This window comes from Euprymna scolopes, chromosome 25, assembly GCF_053919585.1.
Source record: "Euprymna scolopes isolate OS-2025 chromosome 25, ASM5391958v1, whole genome shotgun sequence".
Taxonomy (NCBI): Eukaryota; Metazoa; Mollusca; class Cephalopoda; order Sepiida; family Sepiolidae; genus Euprymna; species Euprymna scolopes.
The window spans coordinates 26,440,461-26,460,364 of record NC_136506.1 but is presented as its reverse complement, the minus strand read 5'-3'; the positions used below and the strand labels follow the sequence as shown (position 1 = coordinate 26,460,364).

General features: G+C 31.2%; 1 protein-coding gene across 3 annotated transcripts in view; it reads left to right on the top strand.

Moving 5' to 3' along the window:
* LOC145247303 (GPI-specific phospholipase A2-like PGAP3) overlaps positions 1-19,904 on the top strand; it is a 177,918-nt gene that overhangs the window by 137,603 nt on the left and 20,411 nt on the right. For all 3 annotated transcript variants that reach the window (XM_080108924.1, XM_080108926.1, XM_080108925.1), the window contains exons 3-7: positions 279-428; positions 2,814-2,876; positions 5,400-5,461; positions 9,881-10,017; positions 13,157-13,361. In XM_080108924.1, the coding sequence (XP_079965050.1) occupies positions 279-428; positions 2,814-2,876; positions 5,400-5,461; positions 9,881-10,017; positions 13,157-13,361 (617 nt within the window). The remainder of the gene's footprint in view (positions 1-278; positions 429-2,813; positions 2,877-5,399; positions 5,462-9,880; positions 10,018-13,156; positions 13,362-19,904) is intronic.

Sequence of the window (19,904 nt, the reverse complement as noted above, 5' to 3'; positions counted from 1 at the left end):
AGAGGGATGCAAAATTTCGTCGATGGGACAGAGGCTGAAGCCTAGATGACAGTTCAGGACCTATCAGGTGGGCGACTCTCTTTTGAACCCTGTCCAGAAGTGAGAGACAAACAGCAATGCACCAGCCCAAATGTGAGAACAGTGCTCCATACATGGGCGAATGGTGGCCTTATAGAGGTACAGGATACTTTCAGGCGTAAGTAATTTTCTGTTTGCTGAAAACCAAAAAATATATGGAACAATTGTTTAACCATTCTTTCTATTTTCTTTCATTTCAGTGGCCATTCGCTCGTTTTTATGGCATTCAAGAACCTGCTTCTGCAATTTTTTCTCTTTTTAATGGTCTTACACACATGATGATCTTCAAATTCCGAGCCAAGGTGTCATCTGCTGCTCCCATGTACTATCCGTGGCATGCCATGGCAATCGTAAGTCGTTTCTCACTTCTCATTTCTTTTGTTTCAAAATAATTAACTCTTAAACTCTTTGTTTGAATAGTTTTATTTTAAAGTTTTGTGAATAAATAAAAAAGAAACACAATTTACTTTAAAAAAATAAACAAACAAAAAAATCCTATTTACAATGCTTCCCCACGAGACAGAGTTAAATATCAGGGCCGTTTTTTACCATATAGAAAAGGAACAAAAATAAAAATTGACTCAGTCATGAAGGATTTCTCCTCCGCTGAGAGAGAACAAGAAATTGAAGGGCAGCATCTGAAGAACAGATACTACACTTCGAATCTCTTATTGTATCAAGAAAAAAATAATTATTGCCAAAATCCGAACAACTTGTTTTTTTTCATTTGTTTACAGAATAGTGTGTGTGTGTGTAGAGGTTAATTAGTGTCAAACAAAAGCTGTTTCACTTGTTTTCCTCACCTGCTGGAGTTCCTAAACTATAATGGCTGAAAAAAATATATATATGTGTATATATATATATATATATATATACACACAATGGAAATGATAAAATGGCTGGTGATGTAAAAATTAAGTAATTTTTTTACAAGGGAGTCACCATTTATCAATGGTTAAAGGCCACTCGAGGATAAGGGTTAAGGAGTGTATGATGATCGTTAGTGGTTGAAATTTGGTATAATTTGATTATTTAAGGGGACAGCTCAACAAGAACTTGTTTACATTAAACTTGAAGACGACCATATTGTAGTCAGCTGGAAAACAACTCAATGGAACAGAATTCTACAGGGGGGTAGTTCTAGGAAAGGAGCTGTGATGAGCATGCATGGAAGCGCACAAAAACTGTGTGCCAGTGTACGAGTCGGGCCCACCTGTGGCGAAAAGCGAACCCGGGACCTTTAGATTGCAAATCAAAAGTCTGCTAATGAGCTGCATCCATCTTACCCCAAAGTGACAACTGAGTTTTGCTTGACAACTATGAAAGTGAGCTGATGAAGCATTTAAAAAAATATTGCTCGGATAGCATATCTTGCATTATTGTTTTTTTTTTTTTTTTTTTTTTTTTTTTTTTTCTTCCTTTGAAGATTGTAATGCCGGGTATGGGGCAGCCAAACCAGCTGCCAACATTGCCCCGCTTTTTTATTGAAACCAACCGAGAGCTCTTTTTAGTATCCTCGCTGTTCCCTTAAGTGCAATTGTCTGAATCTCTTTTGCACTTGGTTCACCAGGAATATTAGTTAGGTAGGATTTCAGGTTCTTTTTCATAAGTCCTGTGGCACCTATGATAACTGGTATGATCAATATCCCCTTTAGGTTCCAGTTTGTATCATGGCGTGTCGATTTAACAAGAATGTTCGGTGGAATGTCAATGGTGTTGCTTGGGAACGTGGCATGTCAATTCGGTGATATTGTTTGGGATTGTGTGGATGAATTTGTTCAGGACCGTACTGTCATGTGTGATATATATATATATATATATATATATATATATATATATATATTTTAAAAAAATTTTTTGAGCGCTATCTTCCCTCATGAAGCGACAGAAGCTTAGTTCATGAAGTTATCACTGGTTCTTGATATTTATCGGATTTGCTAAGATGGGACAAATCAAGGTTCATAGTGTTTTGCAAATGTTAAAAGTTGAACCATATTTCATGTAACGTTATTTTGGTTGACTGTTTAACTTCAATGATCTGGTAAATCAGTCTTGAGCCTGGTTAGTACTTTGTAGATGTATGCGAGCATTTGAAAAAAACAAATGCTACAAACAACCACTTGATCCAGGTGTGCAATCTAATTGCTAGATGTGTAATCAGTAACAAACCAAAAACTTGTTAGCTAAGTGGTCAAAGCGACACGTGTGATAGGTGATCACTCTCCTTGGAGAAACAGGTTTGAAAGAATTCTTTCTTTTCCTCTTTGTGATATTTCAATGTTTTTGTGACTAAGTGAGAGAAAGTCATCATTTATTCGCAGATGCTCATGTCAACCGAAACGCTATGTGGTATATATAATACGGCATAATCACGTTGACACCCTGGTTTTTGTTAGATCACTGAAGTTAAGCAACATTGAGCCAGGTCAGTTCTTAAATGGGTGACAATTTGGGAATTCCAGGTGTTATATGTGCTCTCTACTTATCTCGGCATTGTCTCCAGTCGTCCTGGACTTCTCTTTGCTACTAGACTCAAGCAGTGCCGATTCCGGATAGGTGTGGTTGGGGATTGCGCAACTCTTGCCTCACAATTAGATGCACAATCACCCTTACAGGGGGTATCCATTTTTTTTCGAAACTGAACAGAGCCATGGTGTATAATGTATTGTTGTAAGCAAATAAAATATTTTCTTTCTGTGTAGATTTCTGATGACCTTCAATTTTTTATTTTCTAGATCTCTGCCCATGCCTGGTTCTGGTCTCTCGCATTTCATAGTAGAGATACAGCCTTCACAGAGGTAAATATTATATACATGTGCAGCATGTACACATATACACGCACAACTCTGGTGCCACCAGATCAGGCTGTCTGAACACATTGGCTTCCTGACTTAATACACCAAATATTGATATTGTTTTTTTTTTTCTGGTGCTTGCGCATCAATGTTACTGTGCTATTTTTCTTAATACTATTTTCACGTTAAATTCAATTGTTACGATATTTTTATTAATTAAATCATTAAGTGAAAATACAGTGCAGTTACAAAACACCCTCTATTCTCTGTTAAGAATAGCTTTCTATATAAAATTATTTAAGCACGGTAGCAGATGCACAAGCACCTTTTCCTTTCTCTTTGCAAAACAAAGCAATTGTCCTCTACAAAACAACCAAACTAAGTACCCTGATTAAATATTGAAGATATAAACAACTTGAAGTATAAAATCTTTTTTTTTTTTTTTTTTTTTTTATTCCAAATTTATTGAATTCAATATTAAATAATTAAAAAAGGGTCGATATGCTGTAAAATAACCAAACATACACACGTATATATATATACTAGCAGAATTACCCGACCTTGGTCTGGGGTTGATTTAATGCCATTTTTATGCTTATGAAATGTAGGATAAAATAAATATGTAAAAATATAAATTTTTGAAAAAAAAATCTCAATCGAAATTTGAGAAGATTAAATGAGAAAAGAGATAATTTTAAATAAGTGTTCGTAAATGCATAAGTATTCTATAAGCAATGTGGGTTTTATTGTTATGAGGAGTGTTTTGTTTTGATTAGTTAGTCAAAAAAAAAATCATTTTTAATAAGTTAATGAATTTGTATTTGTATAAATGTTATTTAAAGTGTTAAGTAAAGTCAAGTTAATGAAAAATATGGAAGAACTAATTTAAAATATAAAAAATGTTAAGTTGTATTTATACTGTAATTGAGGTATTACTGTCTGAATTTTTGATTTAAGAAAGTAAATTGTCCAATTGTATCAATAAACGTCTTTCCAATTAACGGAACAACATTAAGAATTTATGTCATCAAAAAAAAAAAAAAAAGAGAGAAAACACTGCAATGGTTGTGTGTGCGTGTCTGTGTGTGCGTGTCTGTGTGTGCGCTGTGAAGAAGTAGTAATGTCAAGAGCAATTAAAAATGCAAAATCCGAGTATATGAAATAAAATATGTTTAATAGTTTTTGATGCAAAAAATAAAAAGATGACTTTTCTTTTTCCAACATTTTTTTTTTATCAAAATCTTTTTAAAGAGATTTGCAAATTTAATGAGAATTTGATTAAAACAATGGAGATTTATTTAAAAATAAAATAGAATCGTTAAAAAATACTTGTAACTTTTTTTTTTTTTTAAACTCAGGGCGAGTTATCCCTTGCCCCAGATATATTTCATGTGGCAATTTAAATTTAAATTCTTGTGAAATATTATTTAATTATTTTTAATTATTAGTGAAAACTCAAAATTTAATTAAATTTATTTAAATGTATGTTTTAATTACCGTTGAAATACGAAAACGAGCACACGCATCCCAAAATATGAAACCACTAATCCTAACAATCACTTGTAACCTCAAGACAAACTTTAATAACCATGTACTTAACCGAAAGCAACAACAAGTCTTGGCCTTCATGACAAGATCACAGTATAGTATCTGTTCTGATGCTGCATTTTGCCTTTTCTGTCCTTGGTCAGTGGACGAGGGGCTCTTCATGACTGAGACAATTTTTATTTTTGTTCATATCCAGAGTACACCATTTTGGGGAGCTGGATTTTCCCCCACATTAAAAACTGACCTTGTGTCTAACTCTGCCCTCGCGGGGAGGCAAGTAAATAGGAACAAGTCTTGTAAATAATGTTTATTACAATGACTTCATGTGATCTTAAAAACGTATTTCGTTTCATATATCCAGAATTCGCATTTTTCATTTTCCAAGTAACATCAGCTTAAAGGCAGCCATGTTTTCTATTGAACCTACGATCGTCAAAATTGCCGAAAAGTCTTTAAAAATTAATCTTTTAATTGTGTCCTTTTATATATATATATATATATATATATATATATATATATATATATATAAATAAGGGAGTAGTCACCAACAATGTGTATTTTTTAACATTATTTTATTATTCCGTGTCTTGGTTTTTCATTGAGAATTATGTTTGTATCATTGTAATAATGTTTTTAAGTCATTGAAATCGTTTACGTACGTTTCAGACGGTCTGATGCGTCCTCGTCAGAAATTATTTGACATTTGAAAATAATTTCTGACGAGGACGCATCAGACCGTCTGAAACGTACGTAAACGATTTCAATGACTTAAAAACATTATTACAATGATCCAAACATAATTCTCAATGAAAAACCAAGACACGGAATAATAAAATGTTAAAAAATACACATTGTTGGTGACTACTCCCTTATTTAAATATACATCTTTCTTTTGTTGGAATTTATTAACCCATTTTATTTATATATATATATATATATATATATATACACTAATAATTTCTTTTTTTTTTCTTACAGATGATGGATTACTTTTGTGCTTTCTTTTTAATTATTTTTAATTTGTTCCTCTGTTTATGCCGGTTTGTATATATATTTTTTTCATCATTTTTTATGAAACTCTTAACGTTTTATTTAAGCTTTTACATGTTCATTACATTTTTAGCGCAGCATTTATTTAGACTTTGATCTAAAATTAAAATCTTGTTTATTATCAAGGTTTTCATTACCGAGACCTGCATTACCGCTACTTGTATTACCGTCACCTGCATAACTGCTACTTGTATTACCGTCACCTGCATTACCGCTACTTGTATTACCGTCACCTGCATTACCGCTACTTGTATTACCGTCACCTGCATTACCGCTACTTGTATTACCGTCACCTGCATTACCGCTACTTGTATTACCGTCACCTGCATTACCGCTACTTGTATTACCGTCACCTGCATTACCGCTACTTGTATTACCGTCACCTGCATTACCGCTACTTGTATTACCGTCACCTGCATTACCGCTACTTGTATTACCGTCACCTGCATTACCGCTACTTGTATTACCGTCACCTGCATTACCGCTACTTGTATTACCGTCACCTGCATTACCGCTACTTGTATTACCGTCACCTGCATTACCGCTACTTGTATTACCGTCACCTGCATTACCGCTACTTGTATTACCGTCACCTGCATTACCGCTACTTGTATTACCGTCACCTGCATTACCGCTACTTGTATTACCGTCACCTGCATTACCGCTACTTGTATTACCGTCACCTGCATTACCGCTACTTGTATTACCGTCACCTGCATTACCGCTACTTGTATTACCGTCACCTGCATTACCGCTACTTGTATTACCGTCACCTGCATTACCGCTACTTGTATTACCGTCACCTGCATTACCGCTACTTGTATTACCGTCACCTGCATTACCGCTACTTGTATTACCGTCACCTGCATTACCGCTACTTGTATTACCGTCACCTGCATTACCGCTACTTGTATTACCGTCACCTGCATTACCGCTACTTGTATTACCGTCACCTGCATTACCGCTACTTGTATTACCGTCACCTGCATTACCGCTACTTGTATTACCGTCACCTGCATTACCGCTACTTGTATTACCGTCACCTGCATTACCACTACTTATATTACTGTCACCTGCATTACCAAGACTTTAGATCACCGAAAGTTTCATTAAAATGTTAATTATACAATGGTAATTTCATCACATAATAGATGATTTATTTTGTGCTATCTTTTAAGTTTTTCATGTTTATATTGGTAACTAGCAGGCCACCCAGCATTGCCCAGTCATGAAATATACTTAAATATATTTTAATTCATGCAGATTTCATATTGATTATTATATAACCAATATTTCAATGATTTCTATATTGTATCGAATATATTGTAGTGATTTCAAGTATTAAAAAAATATTACTTGGGTGTCATCAGCTAGAATCGAAACGAAAGCATATAGCGTTCCAGCCTTAGTTAAGTTAGAAAAGTTTGTTAGATATGACGTCATGACGTTAAAATTTGAGACGATAACAAAAAAAAAAATTAGCTTTTTAATACAATAGTTATTTTATCTATGTATGTCATATTTGCGAAGAGTTATTTTTTATCATATTTATTTATTAATGCATTTCATGTCTAATTAATCACTCATCTTTTTTTTTCTTTTTTTTATCACACATTCTTGAAGAAATATCAAATATTTTGTAATTCATATGTAAAACTAGGAAAACAAATGACTATGATTGAAACATTTCATGGCTGTAAAAAAAGTGCCAAAAATAGGCTGTATGATGGATGATCCCCCTTAATCTGCGACCTTAAGGGCAAATTTCACATAGCCCACTACACAATTCAGGTCATTATATTTCCAAAGAGCCTTCATTTAAATTTTGATTAATAGTTGCTGAGATTTGGAACTTAGAAAATTGCCACCAAAGATGGTGTGTGTGTGTGTATATATATCTGTACTGGTAGCCAAATTGAATATTGAAATGCTCATATCTTTGGTTCCATGGGACAAAACTACATGAAAATTTGCAGATTTTTTAAGATTATAATACTATGCTATCGTTAAAATTTTATGACAATTGGTAAAAGAGAACCTATATTTTCAAAACGATAAAATATGCCCAAATTTGCGTACAATTGTATATATAGTGTCCTGACAAGCCATTTTTGCTGCTTTGGGATGAATTTTGCTTAGTGTTTTTTTTTTTGTTTTTTTTTTTAAATTATTTTTTGCTTGGTTGTCTTCCTTGTGGCCTTACCAAGCAACTAATATATAAGTTTTATAATTATTAGGATAAAAAAAATTTAATTTACTTTTTAGTTTATAGACATCCTTAGAATATTTTTTCCCAAATAAAATTTTTTGCACTGGTTGTTGTAGTGTAGTTGAAACAGCCCTTTATTCAGAACTTTAAGGAAAGTGATGTGCCAGGAAGTATAGTAAAAATTAGGTACAGGCAGAAATGGACGAATAAAAATAGGGGATCTAGTTTTGAAAGCTAATTTATAATTTTTTTTTGTAGGTTTCTGACTACGTTTTGATTGTATTTTAAAATTAATTTCCAAAAGGTAAAAAAAAATTTGTACACATGAAAAAAAAGTTATGAAAAATGAGCTAACCAATTCAGCCAAATTTTGAAGTTAAATAAATTCATTATAAAAATCCTTTAAAAGATAAATATTAGTTTTCTTGGTCTATTTCAAAGATAATTAGTAAAGTCCAAAGATATTGAATTAAATAATAAAAAAAAACACCTTGAATGGCAAAATCCCTCACTTTTTAATGAGGGATTTTGCCATTCTCAAAATCGCAATAAACAGAAGTTTTGTAAACACGGATTATATGGAAGCCCAATATTTAAACCAGTTGAAAGGCTGATTAAAAATGATATCATGCAATTAAAAGGAGGTAGGGGTGTTAGTTTTCTTTTTTTCCTCTAGACATGCATCCGTACATTCCTATTCTAGAGTTTGTATCATTTTTCACTTTTTTAATTTAATTATGTTCCTATGTTCCTGTTCTTAAATTAAATTTTTTTTTATTATTGTTCAAGATTATGTAAAAATTGTTACGCCGAAAGTTTCACATTCCTGTAAGCAAGGAAAATATAAATATCTTACATTATAAAAATTATGCGAAACCTGTAATTTAAAAAAAAAAAAAAAAAAAAAAGTAGAAATATATTTTATTGTATTAGCAAATTAGGCACAAGGCCGTTTTTAATGTGGGGTAAAAACCAGCTCCCCTAAAAGTAGGTAAAAAGGGGGCACTCTGGTTACCAAAAATAATAGTCCCAGTATAGAGGGTTTCCCCTCCATTGACTGGTACAAATTATCTTAAGGGCAGCATCTGCATACCAGATACTACACTTTGATCCCGGCCAAGAACAATAGAAAAAAGGCAAGCCTCTTTTCTATTTTATATTTTTTTTTGTGTGAAAATATTAAACAATGCTTAATTCAATGATAATATCGGTAGTTTGATAAACTAATTTTTCTTTGAGTTATATTGAATTCATAAATATGGACCTTAGGGGCTTTTTTTCATAATGTTCTTGTAAAAATATATTTTTTTTAATTGTTCCAATTTACGATGCTTTATTTTCATAAAAAAAAGCAAACATAAATTCATTTTTTTTATTACAGAAAACCATAATTTAGTAAAGGTATTTTTTCTTTAAACAAAACAATACATTTCCACTAAGATTTAAATAAAAACAATGGGTTCAATATATTCCGTGATTATTATTTGATAAATACTGAAAATTTCATTAAAATTGGTTAATTTCCTGATGTTTTGATGAATTTTAAGTAAAGGGAGGGCTCAAACTCAAAATGTTTATACATTTTGAGCATCGGCAATTATTTTTCATGCACCTAGTAAAAATCCAAAAGTTTGCGAAATTTGAAAATTTCGTGAGAATCTTATAAGCTATAAATAATGTTTAAGAAATTGAAAATCCGTTTTAGTTTTTATTTATTTATTTATTTTTTCAGTATTTCATTAAGAAAAATAATTTTAGGTATATTTATCAAAGTTAGATGTACACGAGAAAAATTCGTGTAAAGACTTAAATTCATAGTCATATCAATGCAGAGATGTGTTAATGTAAGCAGTTAAAGGGACGTAACTGCAGGAAGCTTTTATTGAATTTTAGTATTTTAAACCTAGAAATATTTGAAATGTGGTTTTAGTCTTGTCATGACTAAAGTCAATAAGCATTTTCTTTTTGTGTTAACTATTTTTCTTTAGTTTCAAGTAGCTTCATGCCTTGTCTTAAGCAATGTCCATCAAAAAATAGATATTCGTATATTTTTTTGATTGTTCCTATATGATGAAAATATAAAATAATTGTTTAAATTTATTAAAAAAAAAAAAATCTCATTAACACAATTAAAAAAAACATCTTTTTATAATGGTTGTGATTGAAATTCAAATTTATCAAACTTTTCTTTCCATTTCAGTGTTATTGGAACGGAACACTACATCTTTTTGTCAGCGTTATTTATTGGCCTTGTGTCGTCCTGTACTCGCCATTTTTATTACATGGCTTATGTCAAATTTGATTATAGCTACAACATGTTTATTTGTTCTTGTATCGGTAAGTTTTTTTTTTCCATTTTCTGTTTTTCTTTTTAACTATATTTAAAACGTCTTAAGGTGCACACACACATAAGCCACAGGTGAAAATTGTATTCTAAGTATATCCCCTTTGATATACTTTTATATTACCTATAAAGATACAACTAAAGCAAATTTTTCAAACATAACTCATTCCCAGAATTAAGTTATATTTTAGCATGTATTTTGTGTGATTAAAGATAGTTTAGTTGACTCTCTTCTAGTATAATATCAGGCTGACAAGAAACTTCTTGTGGTTTTTAACTTTTAAATTCAGATGAACATATCTCGGCTCAAACAAAAAATTATTGATCGAAATCATTATCTGAATCAGCACGCTTTTGCCAACGCAAAACAAGAGTATTTATGCCAGTAATGTAAAAATCTTGCCTTCTGGTGGCGATGAAGTCGCTGATCGCATTTTTGATATTGCTTGGGTTTTTGAAGCATTTCTCATGCAGAAAGTTGTCGAGATGTTTGAAAAAGTACTAATCAGTAGATGAGTGGTCTGAAGAGTATGGCGGATGAGGCAGTTTCGTAGCCCAATTCATTCAACTTCTACAGAGTTAGTTTAGCAACGTGTGGTCAGGCATTGTCATGGAGAAGAATTGAGCCTTTTCTGTTGGCTAATGCTGTGTGTGGTTGTCAAAGTTTCTAATGCATTTCATCCGTGTGTTGGCAGTACTTCTCCGCCATAATGGTTTCATCTACATTTAAAAACTAATGAATGAGATCGGTTGCAGACCACCAAACAGTTAGCATGACCTTCTTTTGGTGCAACTCTGGCTTCGGGAAGTGTCGTGTAGTTTCGCTGGCATCTAACCACTGAACTGAACGTCGCCGGTTGTCGTAAAGAACCCACTTCTCATCTCAAGTCACAACCTGAGTGAGAAACAGGTTCTTGTTGCGTAAAAAAAGGAAGAGGACACTTCATAACGGCGTTTCTTTCGGTTGTCGTTCAATTCGTGAGGCACCCATTTATCAAGTTTTTTTTGTCTTTCCAATCTCTCTCAAGTCGTTGGAAATCATCATATACATTACGTCTAATTCAGAAGCAAATTCTCAAACAGTTGTGCGTGGATTGGCTTCAACTAAGGCTCTTAATTGATTGTTATTAACATCAGATGTCCAACCACTATGCTCATCATGTTCAAGACTCTTGTCACCACCAGGAAATTTCTTAAACCACCATTGTGTTGTGTGTTCAGTAGTGCTTCCTGGGCCAAACACTTCATTGATATCGCAAGCTTTCTTAGCAGCTTTTAAGCCTAACTTGAATTGAAATAAGAAAATTGTGCAAATTTGCTTTTTTTTTTCCATATTGTATTTAATGTTCTGAAAAGAATTCATAATTGTTTTAAAACGATTGTAATTTAAACAATTACAGTGAAAAACACTGTTTAAAATGATATATAAAGTAAAAGTATGATAACAAAAACTTGTGTGAAAATACATTAGAAATTCAAATTAAAAAATTTTGCAAGAACTTTTTTTTTCAACCTAATAGATTAAAAAAGTTTTTTTTAGTAGGAAGTGTCTGTTCAAGAAAGACTATCATAATGTTTGTTTGTTTTTTTTTTCATTTTACTGTTATCTGGTTTTATGTTCTTTCATGATTTAAAAATATTCAATTTTGCTTTTATATTATCCATGAAGATACGACTAAAACAATTTATTTCAAAACATAACTCAATTATGATGTATCATAATTCATTTTTTTTTGTAGAAAAGACTGATGTATCATAATTCATTTTTTTTTTTTGTCAAAAAGACTGATGCATCATAATTCATTTTTTTGTTGTCGAAAAGACTGATGTATCATAATTTATTTTTTTTTGTCGAAAAGACTGATGCATCATAATTCATTTTTTTGTTGTCGAAAAGACTGATGTATCATAATTTATTTTTTTGTTGTCGAAAAGACTGATGCATCATAATTTATTTTTTTTTGTAGAAAAGACTGATGCATCATAATTTATTTTTTTTTGTAGAAAAGACTGATGTATCATAATTTATTTTTTTTTGTAGAAAAGACTGATGTATCATAATTCATTTTTTTGTTGTCGAAAAGACTGATGCATCATAATTTATTTTTTTTTGTAGAAAAGACTGATGTATCATAATTCATTTTTTTTTTGTAGAAAAGACTGATGTATCATAATTTATTTTTTTTTGTAGAAAAGACTGATGTATCATAATTTATTTTTTTTTGTAGAAAAGACTGATGTATCATAATTGATTTTTTTTTTGTAGAAAAGACTGATGTATCATAATTTATTTTTTTTTGTAGAAAAGACTGATGTATCATAATTTATGTTTTTTTGTAGAAAAGACTGATGTATCATAATTCATTTTTTTTTGTAGAAAAGACTGATGTATCATAATTGATTTTTTTTTGCAGAAAAGATTGATGTATCATAATTCATTTTATTTTGTAGAAAAGACTAATGTATCATAATTCATTTTTTTTTGTAGAAAAGACTGATGTATCATAATTCATTTTTTTTTGTAGAAAAGACTGATGTATCATAATTTATTTTTTTTTGTCGAAAAGACTGATGCATCATAATTCATTTTTTTGTTGTCGAAAAGACTGATGTATCATAATTTATTTTTTTTTGTAGAAAAGACTGATGCATCATAATTCATTTTTTTGTTGTCGAAAAGACTGATGTATCATAATTTATTTTTTTTTGTAGAAAAGACTGATGTATCATAATTCATTTTTTTTTTTTTACTTTTATTGTTTGCTCTTTCAGGATTTAAAAATACTCTGTCTGTTTACTTTTATAATATCCATAATGATATCATTAAAATATTTTTTTTCAAACAACTCAATCCCAGAACTAAATTATTTTTGCATACATTTTGTGTAATTAAGGAGGTAAAGTGTCTTAATTAACACTCTTTCTCTAAATCTGAGAGATGTTAAAAAATATTAGAAATGGCCGACTTTTTCAGTTAATTACAAACATATTAACTCTCTACAACAATTCAAATAGAAATTTTTAAACAACTCAATATCAATAATATTTTAGCGTGTCTTTTCTGCTGTTAAAATGTATAGGCAAAATAAAATTTTCATTAATTGATGGATTTTGTGATTCTGTCTTTTTCAGGTTTTACCCAGTCCATGTTATGGGGAGTTTGGTGTTTCTTAAATAAAAAAAAACAGCCGTACGTGTGGAAGTGTTTAGTTGTGTTATGTCTTACGAATCTCTTGTTAACGTTGGAATTGGGTGATTTCCCTCCAATTCTCTGGATGTTTGATGCTCATGCACTCTGGCATCTCGGAACCATTCCGCTCGCAATATTATGGTATAGGTAATGTATACCTTTTTCTTTTATTCTTTGATTCAGTCTTTTCTCTTAGCAGAATGGTGGCAATATTAACAATCTTAAAACTATTATCAGTACCAAAACAGCACTCAGCCTAGGTGAATTAAACCAGTTTCCTCCAAAGGAGGAAGTTTCATGGGCATATCAAATTCACAAGTAGTTCCCAGTAACTTGTCCCCGTCAAATTAGATGGCAATGTTTGTTAGTTTTTTGTTTTTTTTTTGCAGTTCTTGCGAGAAGGTGTTGATGCCCTTTCTTATCGTATCTGGTATTCTCAATTGGTCACCCATCTTATACTGACCAGACTCAACTTTGCTTTACTTTGATGATCTAAAACGAGAACCGGTTAGGCAGATGGATGTTAAAAATAATTAAAATCATTCCATAACAAGTAATAGTTAATTAATAAAATGTCTTTTTTCATCTTTTCAAAACAAATATAAAAATGTTGGAAGTTTTATTGGATATCCTGCTTGCTTGAACAGCTAGAATTTTCTCTCTCTCTCTCTCTCTCTCTCTCTCTCTCTTTCTCTCTCTCTCTCATATATATATATATATATATAAAATGTGATATGTGTATAATACCAAAATAGTAAAAACACATGATCCCTAGAATAATATTAAGATTAGTATAAATTCTTGAAAGAACGCAGAGATCACAAGAGCTTAATTAACTTACAGGCAAAGGGGATTTCCAATGAAGGATATGGAACTAATTTTTTTTATTATTCATATAGCTTTGAAGTATGAAAAACTTCTAAGGCTATATATATATATGGTAAGTTATAAAAATATATATGGCAATTAAGCTCCACAGAATATTCCACATTTTATTCTCGTGAGAATTCGTCAGGCTTATGCAAAAAGTTGTGGTTACCTTGCGTTTATATATATATATATATATATATATATATATATATATATAATCTATACCTACCTACCTATCTATCTAAAGTTTTAAAAGTCAAAATGAATACTCTGATGATCAGATGTTATATAGCCCAAACTTACTAGTATAACTATTAGCGAGACCTGTGGAAATTCCACAGAGGACTCATTCACGTGTAATATATTGATGTTGGCATTCTATAGATGTTCAACATAGAGACGCTCTGATATTATTGCAGCTCTTTTGTTAAAACTTCAAAAGTATTTATCTAAGCTAGCACAAACCCTCGGTGTAGCACGGTCGTAAAGTACGCTTAAATATGATATTCTAATTCTTGCAGATTTTGTATATATTATTGTAGAGTTGATGTTCTATCGATTTTTATATATTATAAAGTTGTAATTTCAAAAATAAAAAAAAATATATCCATATGGCTTGGGTGCGTTAGCTTGAATCAAAACACAAAACTTCTGAAAAAAATATACATATATATATATATATATATATATATAAACCTTGAGTTCCTTCAGCTATAACCAAAACCCAAACTTATGAAAAATTCTTCATAAAATTATTTATAAAAAACATAGATTACTGGAGTGCCATCAGCTATAATCGAAACTGAAACTTATGAAGAATTCTTGGTAAAATTATTTATAAAATAAACAGCTGACTTACGTGCCATCAGCTAGAATCGAAACCAAAACTTATGAAGAATTCTTGGTAAAAATTTTTATTACAAGAAATGGAAGTTCATAACAATTTAACCACAGTCACTCGGATGTAAGCGTGACACACAAAATAAATAACACACGCTATCCTATTAATATAGAGATAATTAAAATAAAATTAGTAATTCAAATAATCCTAACTAAAATGATCCATGTATTATTATCTATACATTAATACGGTAGCGTGTGTGTTCTTTTGTGTGTCATGCTTACATCCAAGTGACTGTTGTTTAATTGTTATGTACTTCCATTTCTTGTCATAAATAATTTTATCAAGAATTCTTCATAAGCTTTGGTTTCGACTATACCTGATGGCACGTAAGTCATCTATTTTTTTTTTTTTTTTAATATATAATTTTATCAAGAATTCTTCATAAGCTTTGGTTTCGGTTTCGACTATACCTGATGGCACGTAAGTCATCTATTTTTTTTTTTTTTAATATATAATTTTATCAAGAATTCTTCATAAGCTTTGGTTTCGGTTTCGACTATACCTGATGGCACGTAAGTCATCTATTTTTTTTTTTTTTTAATATATAATTTTATCAAGAATTCTTCATAAGCTTTGGTTTCGGTTTCGACTATACCTGATGGCACGTAAGTCATCTATTTTTTTTTTTTTAATATATAATTTTATCAAGAAGTCTTCATAAGTTTTTCTTTCAGTTTTGATTACGACTGAAGGAACTCAAGTTTTATATATATACTAGCAAAAGTACCCGTCATTGACTGGGTTCAAAAACAGCCTGCAGAAAATGGACTCTGATTTATGAAGATATGATAGGTTATGAAAAGGAAGGGTTGTAAAGAGATAGTTTCGAATTTGGTGGTATCAAAACCAAAGCAAAATATGATGAAAGTAAAAATAGATAAACCCCATAATTTATACATACCTGTTCACACTGAAACACTGATCACAATAATCACTGTAGATCTATATTAAAAAACCGTGTTAAACTTTGTGACATATTTCCATTCTATGGAAGCCATAATTTTATTATGCCATATTTCTTCAAACTGAAACATAATTATCAAAGTATACTTACGCAGATAGATATGAAAAGTCTTTATTAAAGTTTGTGCCTATTTCCATTCTATGGAGGCCAGGCGCGAACACAGACCCCACAATTTTATTATACCATCCCTATTTAAGTTAAAACATACTTATCAAAATATTATGTACATCTATATAAAAAAAACACTTGTAAACGTTTTTTTTTTTAATTTTTTATTTCCATACTTTGTGGACCAGACACGAACGCAGACCCCACAATTTTAATGAACCACCGTTCGGCCAGATCAAACATACCCATTCCTGTGTCTCGATAAATCTTCTATCATTATATGTAATCAGTTTTTTAAAATAGTCAACCATATAGGAGCCTATTCATGACCAGACACACATACACAGACATTCAGCTTTATATTATATATATATATATATATATATATATATTTCATAAGTTTTTATTTCGGTTTCGATTCAAGCTAATGCACCCAAGTCATATGGATATATTTGCGATTTTTTAAATCGCAACTTTATAATATATAAAAATCGATAGAACATTACCTCTATAATAATATATACGAAATCTGCAAGAATTAAAATATCATATTTAAGCGTACTTTACGACCGGGCTTTACTGGGAGGTCATGCTAGCTTAGATAAATACTTTTGCAGTTTTAACAAAAAAAAGCTGCAATAATATCAGAGCATTTCCATTTACACTGAACATCTACAGAATGCCAACATCAATATACACAGGCGGATAAAAGAAAGTCTGCACTTGTAATTTTTTTAAAAACTGCAAATTTAAGCTAAATTTAATGTAACTGTTTAAACAAACTATACGTTATTTGATTGGCCTTTTATTCTTCTATAATTTTACCTGTTCATATTTGACTTTTAATTGAAATATTCTAGTATTCACGTCAATTTAAAAAAAATAACTTCAAATTAAGGAGGCAAAACGAAAGTCCACACAATGGAAAGTTGTTATTTAAATGTAACTTTAGGACATTAATGCAACACAACTACAACAGGAACACAATGAACAAGTTAATATTTAGTAACATAGCCCTTCTGCAATTTGACAACCTGCAATCTTGTGGGAATTTCTTGAATTAGACTACAGCAATACTCTGGGGAAACGGCATCCCACTTTAATTTTTGTCCAGAGTTCTTCCAAATTTGAAATTTTATCATTGCGTAGCTGTTGCTTGATGTAATGTTTTATGTTTTGGATAGAATTGGGGTCTGGAGATTGTGCAGGCCAATCCAAACATGGAATATCATGCTCTTTCAGGAATGTCTTGACATTGCGAGTTGTGGGAATTGCATGAAGATGGGATTATTATCCAAATTCCGACCAAAGTAGAGTAGAAAATGCTCAGTCAACATATTAATGTACTTGGTTGAATTAATTCGACCTTGCAAGCGAACTATAGGCCCGGGACCATTGGTACTAATAATGCCCCACACCAAAACTGAACCGCACCACATTGCAGCATTGAAACTGAGTACCTAGGATTAAATTCTTTGTTTTTCCTCCGATGGACATACTGCCTACCATCACTGCCTAGCGCATTGAACTTGCTTTTGTCGTTAAAAAGCACTTTTGACCGATATGAAGAGTCATGGTCTTCATTGAATCTGACAAAAGTCCAAACGGCGTTTTCTGTTCTTTACAGAAATCATTGGCTTGCGTCTTGCAACATATCCTCACAAATTAAATTCCTTTAATTTGTTCTTGACAGTAGAAAGAGAGAACTTTTTAACAAGATTGCACTGTTGTTGGATTTGGGAAGCTGTTTCAAATCTGTTTCTTAGGCTGCGGATCTTGATAGCATTGTCTTCCTTGTTAGGAGTAATTCTAGTAGGACCAGATTTAGGTGCATCACGAACACTGTCAATGTTTTGGTGCTTTTGCACAGTCTTTCGTACCGTTTTCTCATCACATTTAAATTTGTGGCCAATTTCTCGATTGGATATACTAGAAAGGTGGAGATTAATAAGCTCCTGACGATCACTAAGAGAAGGTCATGGCATATGGACTAAACGTTACGTTGTATAATATGGAATAACAACAATTACGATTAGAGATGCTTTGTTGCCTGTTGGTGGATGTTTTAAACTGATTTTGGGGCGATAATTTAAACTGGTTTTAAGCGAATTTGTTGCTGCGGACTTTCCTTTTGCCTCTTCAATTTGGAGTTATTTTTTTAAATTGATGTGAACACTAGAATACTTCAATTAAAAGTCAAATATGAACAGTAAAATTATAGAGGATGAATCAAAGGTTGTTTAAACAGTGACATTAAATTTAGCTTAAATTTGCAGTTTTTGAAAAAAATACAAGTGCGGACTTTCTTTTTGCCGGCACTGTATTACATATGAGTAAAACCCCTGTGGAATTTCCACTGGTCCCGTTAGTGTTTATATTAATACTAGACTACCTGTGACCCGTTGGGTCAGTATGCTATATTAGTTATGGAATTAATGTATGATCGTAACACTTGTGACATAAAGAAAATAGTTTTTTTTGACATAACAGAAGCATTTCTATGAAAGTATATTAAAATGAAAAAATGAATATAGATTTCTAGGAGTCGTTCTGTTTATAATTGTTTATTTTTGAAAAAAAAAAACTTACAGCCATTGAATTATATGTGGTTTGCCATACTTATAGGTAAATGTGCACTGAACAGATACCATAATATTTAAATTCAAATTTTGATATATCTTTTAATTTAAACGCGAAAAAAAAAAAAAAACAATTGGATGCTGAAAACGTACACAGTAAAACAATGTTTTATTGTTGCGTTGATTATGTTTATGTACGCATGCACAGCTGGAAATCGTAAACCCGATGTTGGGTTACAACACCTGTTACAAGGTCATTTGAGTTTATAATTATATAGATTCTGCTTGTTCCTTCCTTCCTTAGTACATGTTACACTTTGTAAAAGGCCAAAAAAAAAAAAAAAAAAATTGTTTAAAAAAAGTCAAATTTGCCACATTTGCTTTCAAAACTCCAATCTGGCAACCCAGGACAAGAATATGAAAGTGGTCATTCTTTGATGTAGCCTCGTTTTTGTATATCATTAAAAGATGTGATCATTGTTGAAATGGTGTCAGATAGGAATTCATAGTAATTTTTTTTTTTTTTTTTTTTTTTTTTATTGAAGAAAGAAGTCTCATAAATAAGGGAACATACAAAAGAGTCGGGGGGGGGGCGCATTGCCTGCCAAGAGGTGGTGAGCTGAAGGAGTAAATTAATAATTGTCTCCTACAATGTGATTTTATTATTTGTATTGAACTATGTAGCACAATATTACTTTCTGTGTATTTATTAGTACTTATTAATTTATCTTATTTTGTGACAGTTCTATATTTAAAATGAATTTGCATAGAAAAGTTGATAAACTATGTTAATATTTGCTGTGTGTTATTTGTTTTTCGGTCCAAAAAACTAATTTTTTGTACTATCCAAGAAAATAGCTTTATCAAAACATATTTGTTGATTTAATATATTTAACATTCCGTGGAGTTTCCATGGATCTTATTAGTAGAAATGTATTTGATAAATGTGAGCTTCAGTCAATGCCTGACTTGTCCACCAAGTTTCAGGCATGAATGTTCAACAGTCTTAGCTAGTTTTTATTATTTGGATTATTTAGATTACCGTACTCATCTTGGATATTGTTTTCACAATTCTCTTAATGTAACCTTTGTGGATCTTTTCAAACTCTGGAAGCTATGCAAAATTTAAGACTTTCTCATTTTTTTTAATAATCAGGGTAGATTGTTTTTGTTCCATCAGACATAACCAAGTACAAGTGTTAGATTGTATTATTTAAATAATTCAGATTACTGTTCTTGTCTTGAGTGTAATTCTAATAACGTTT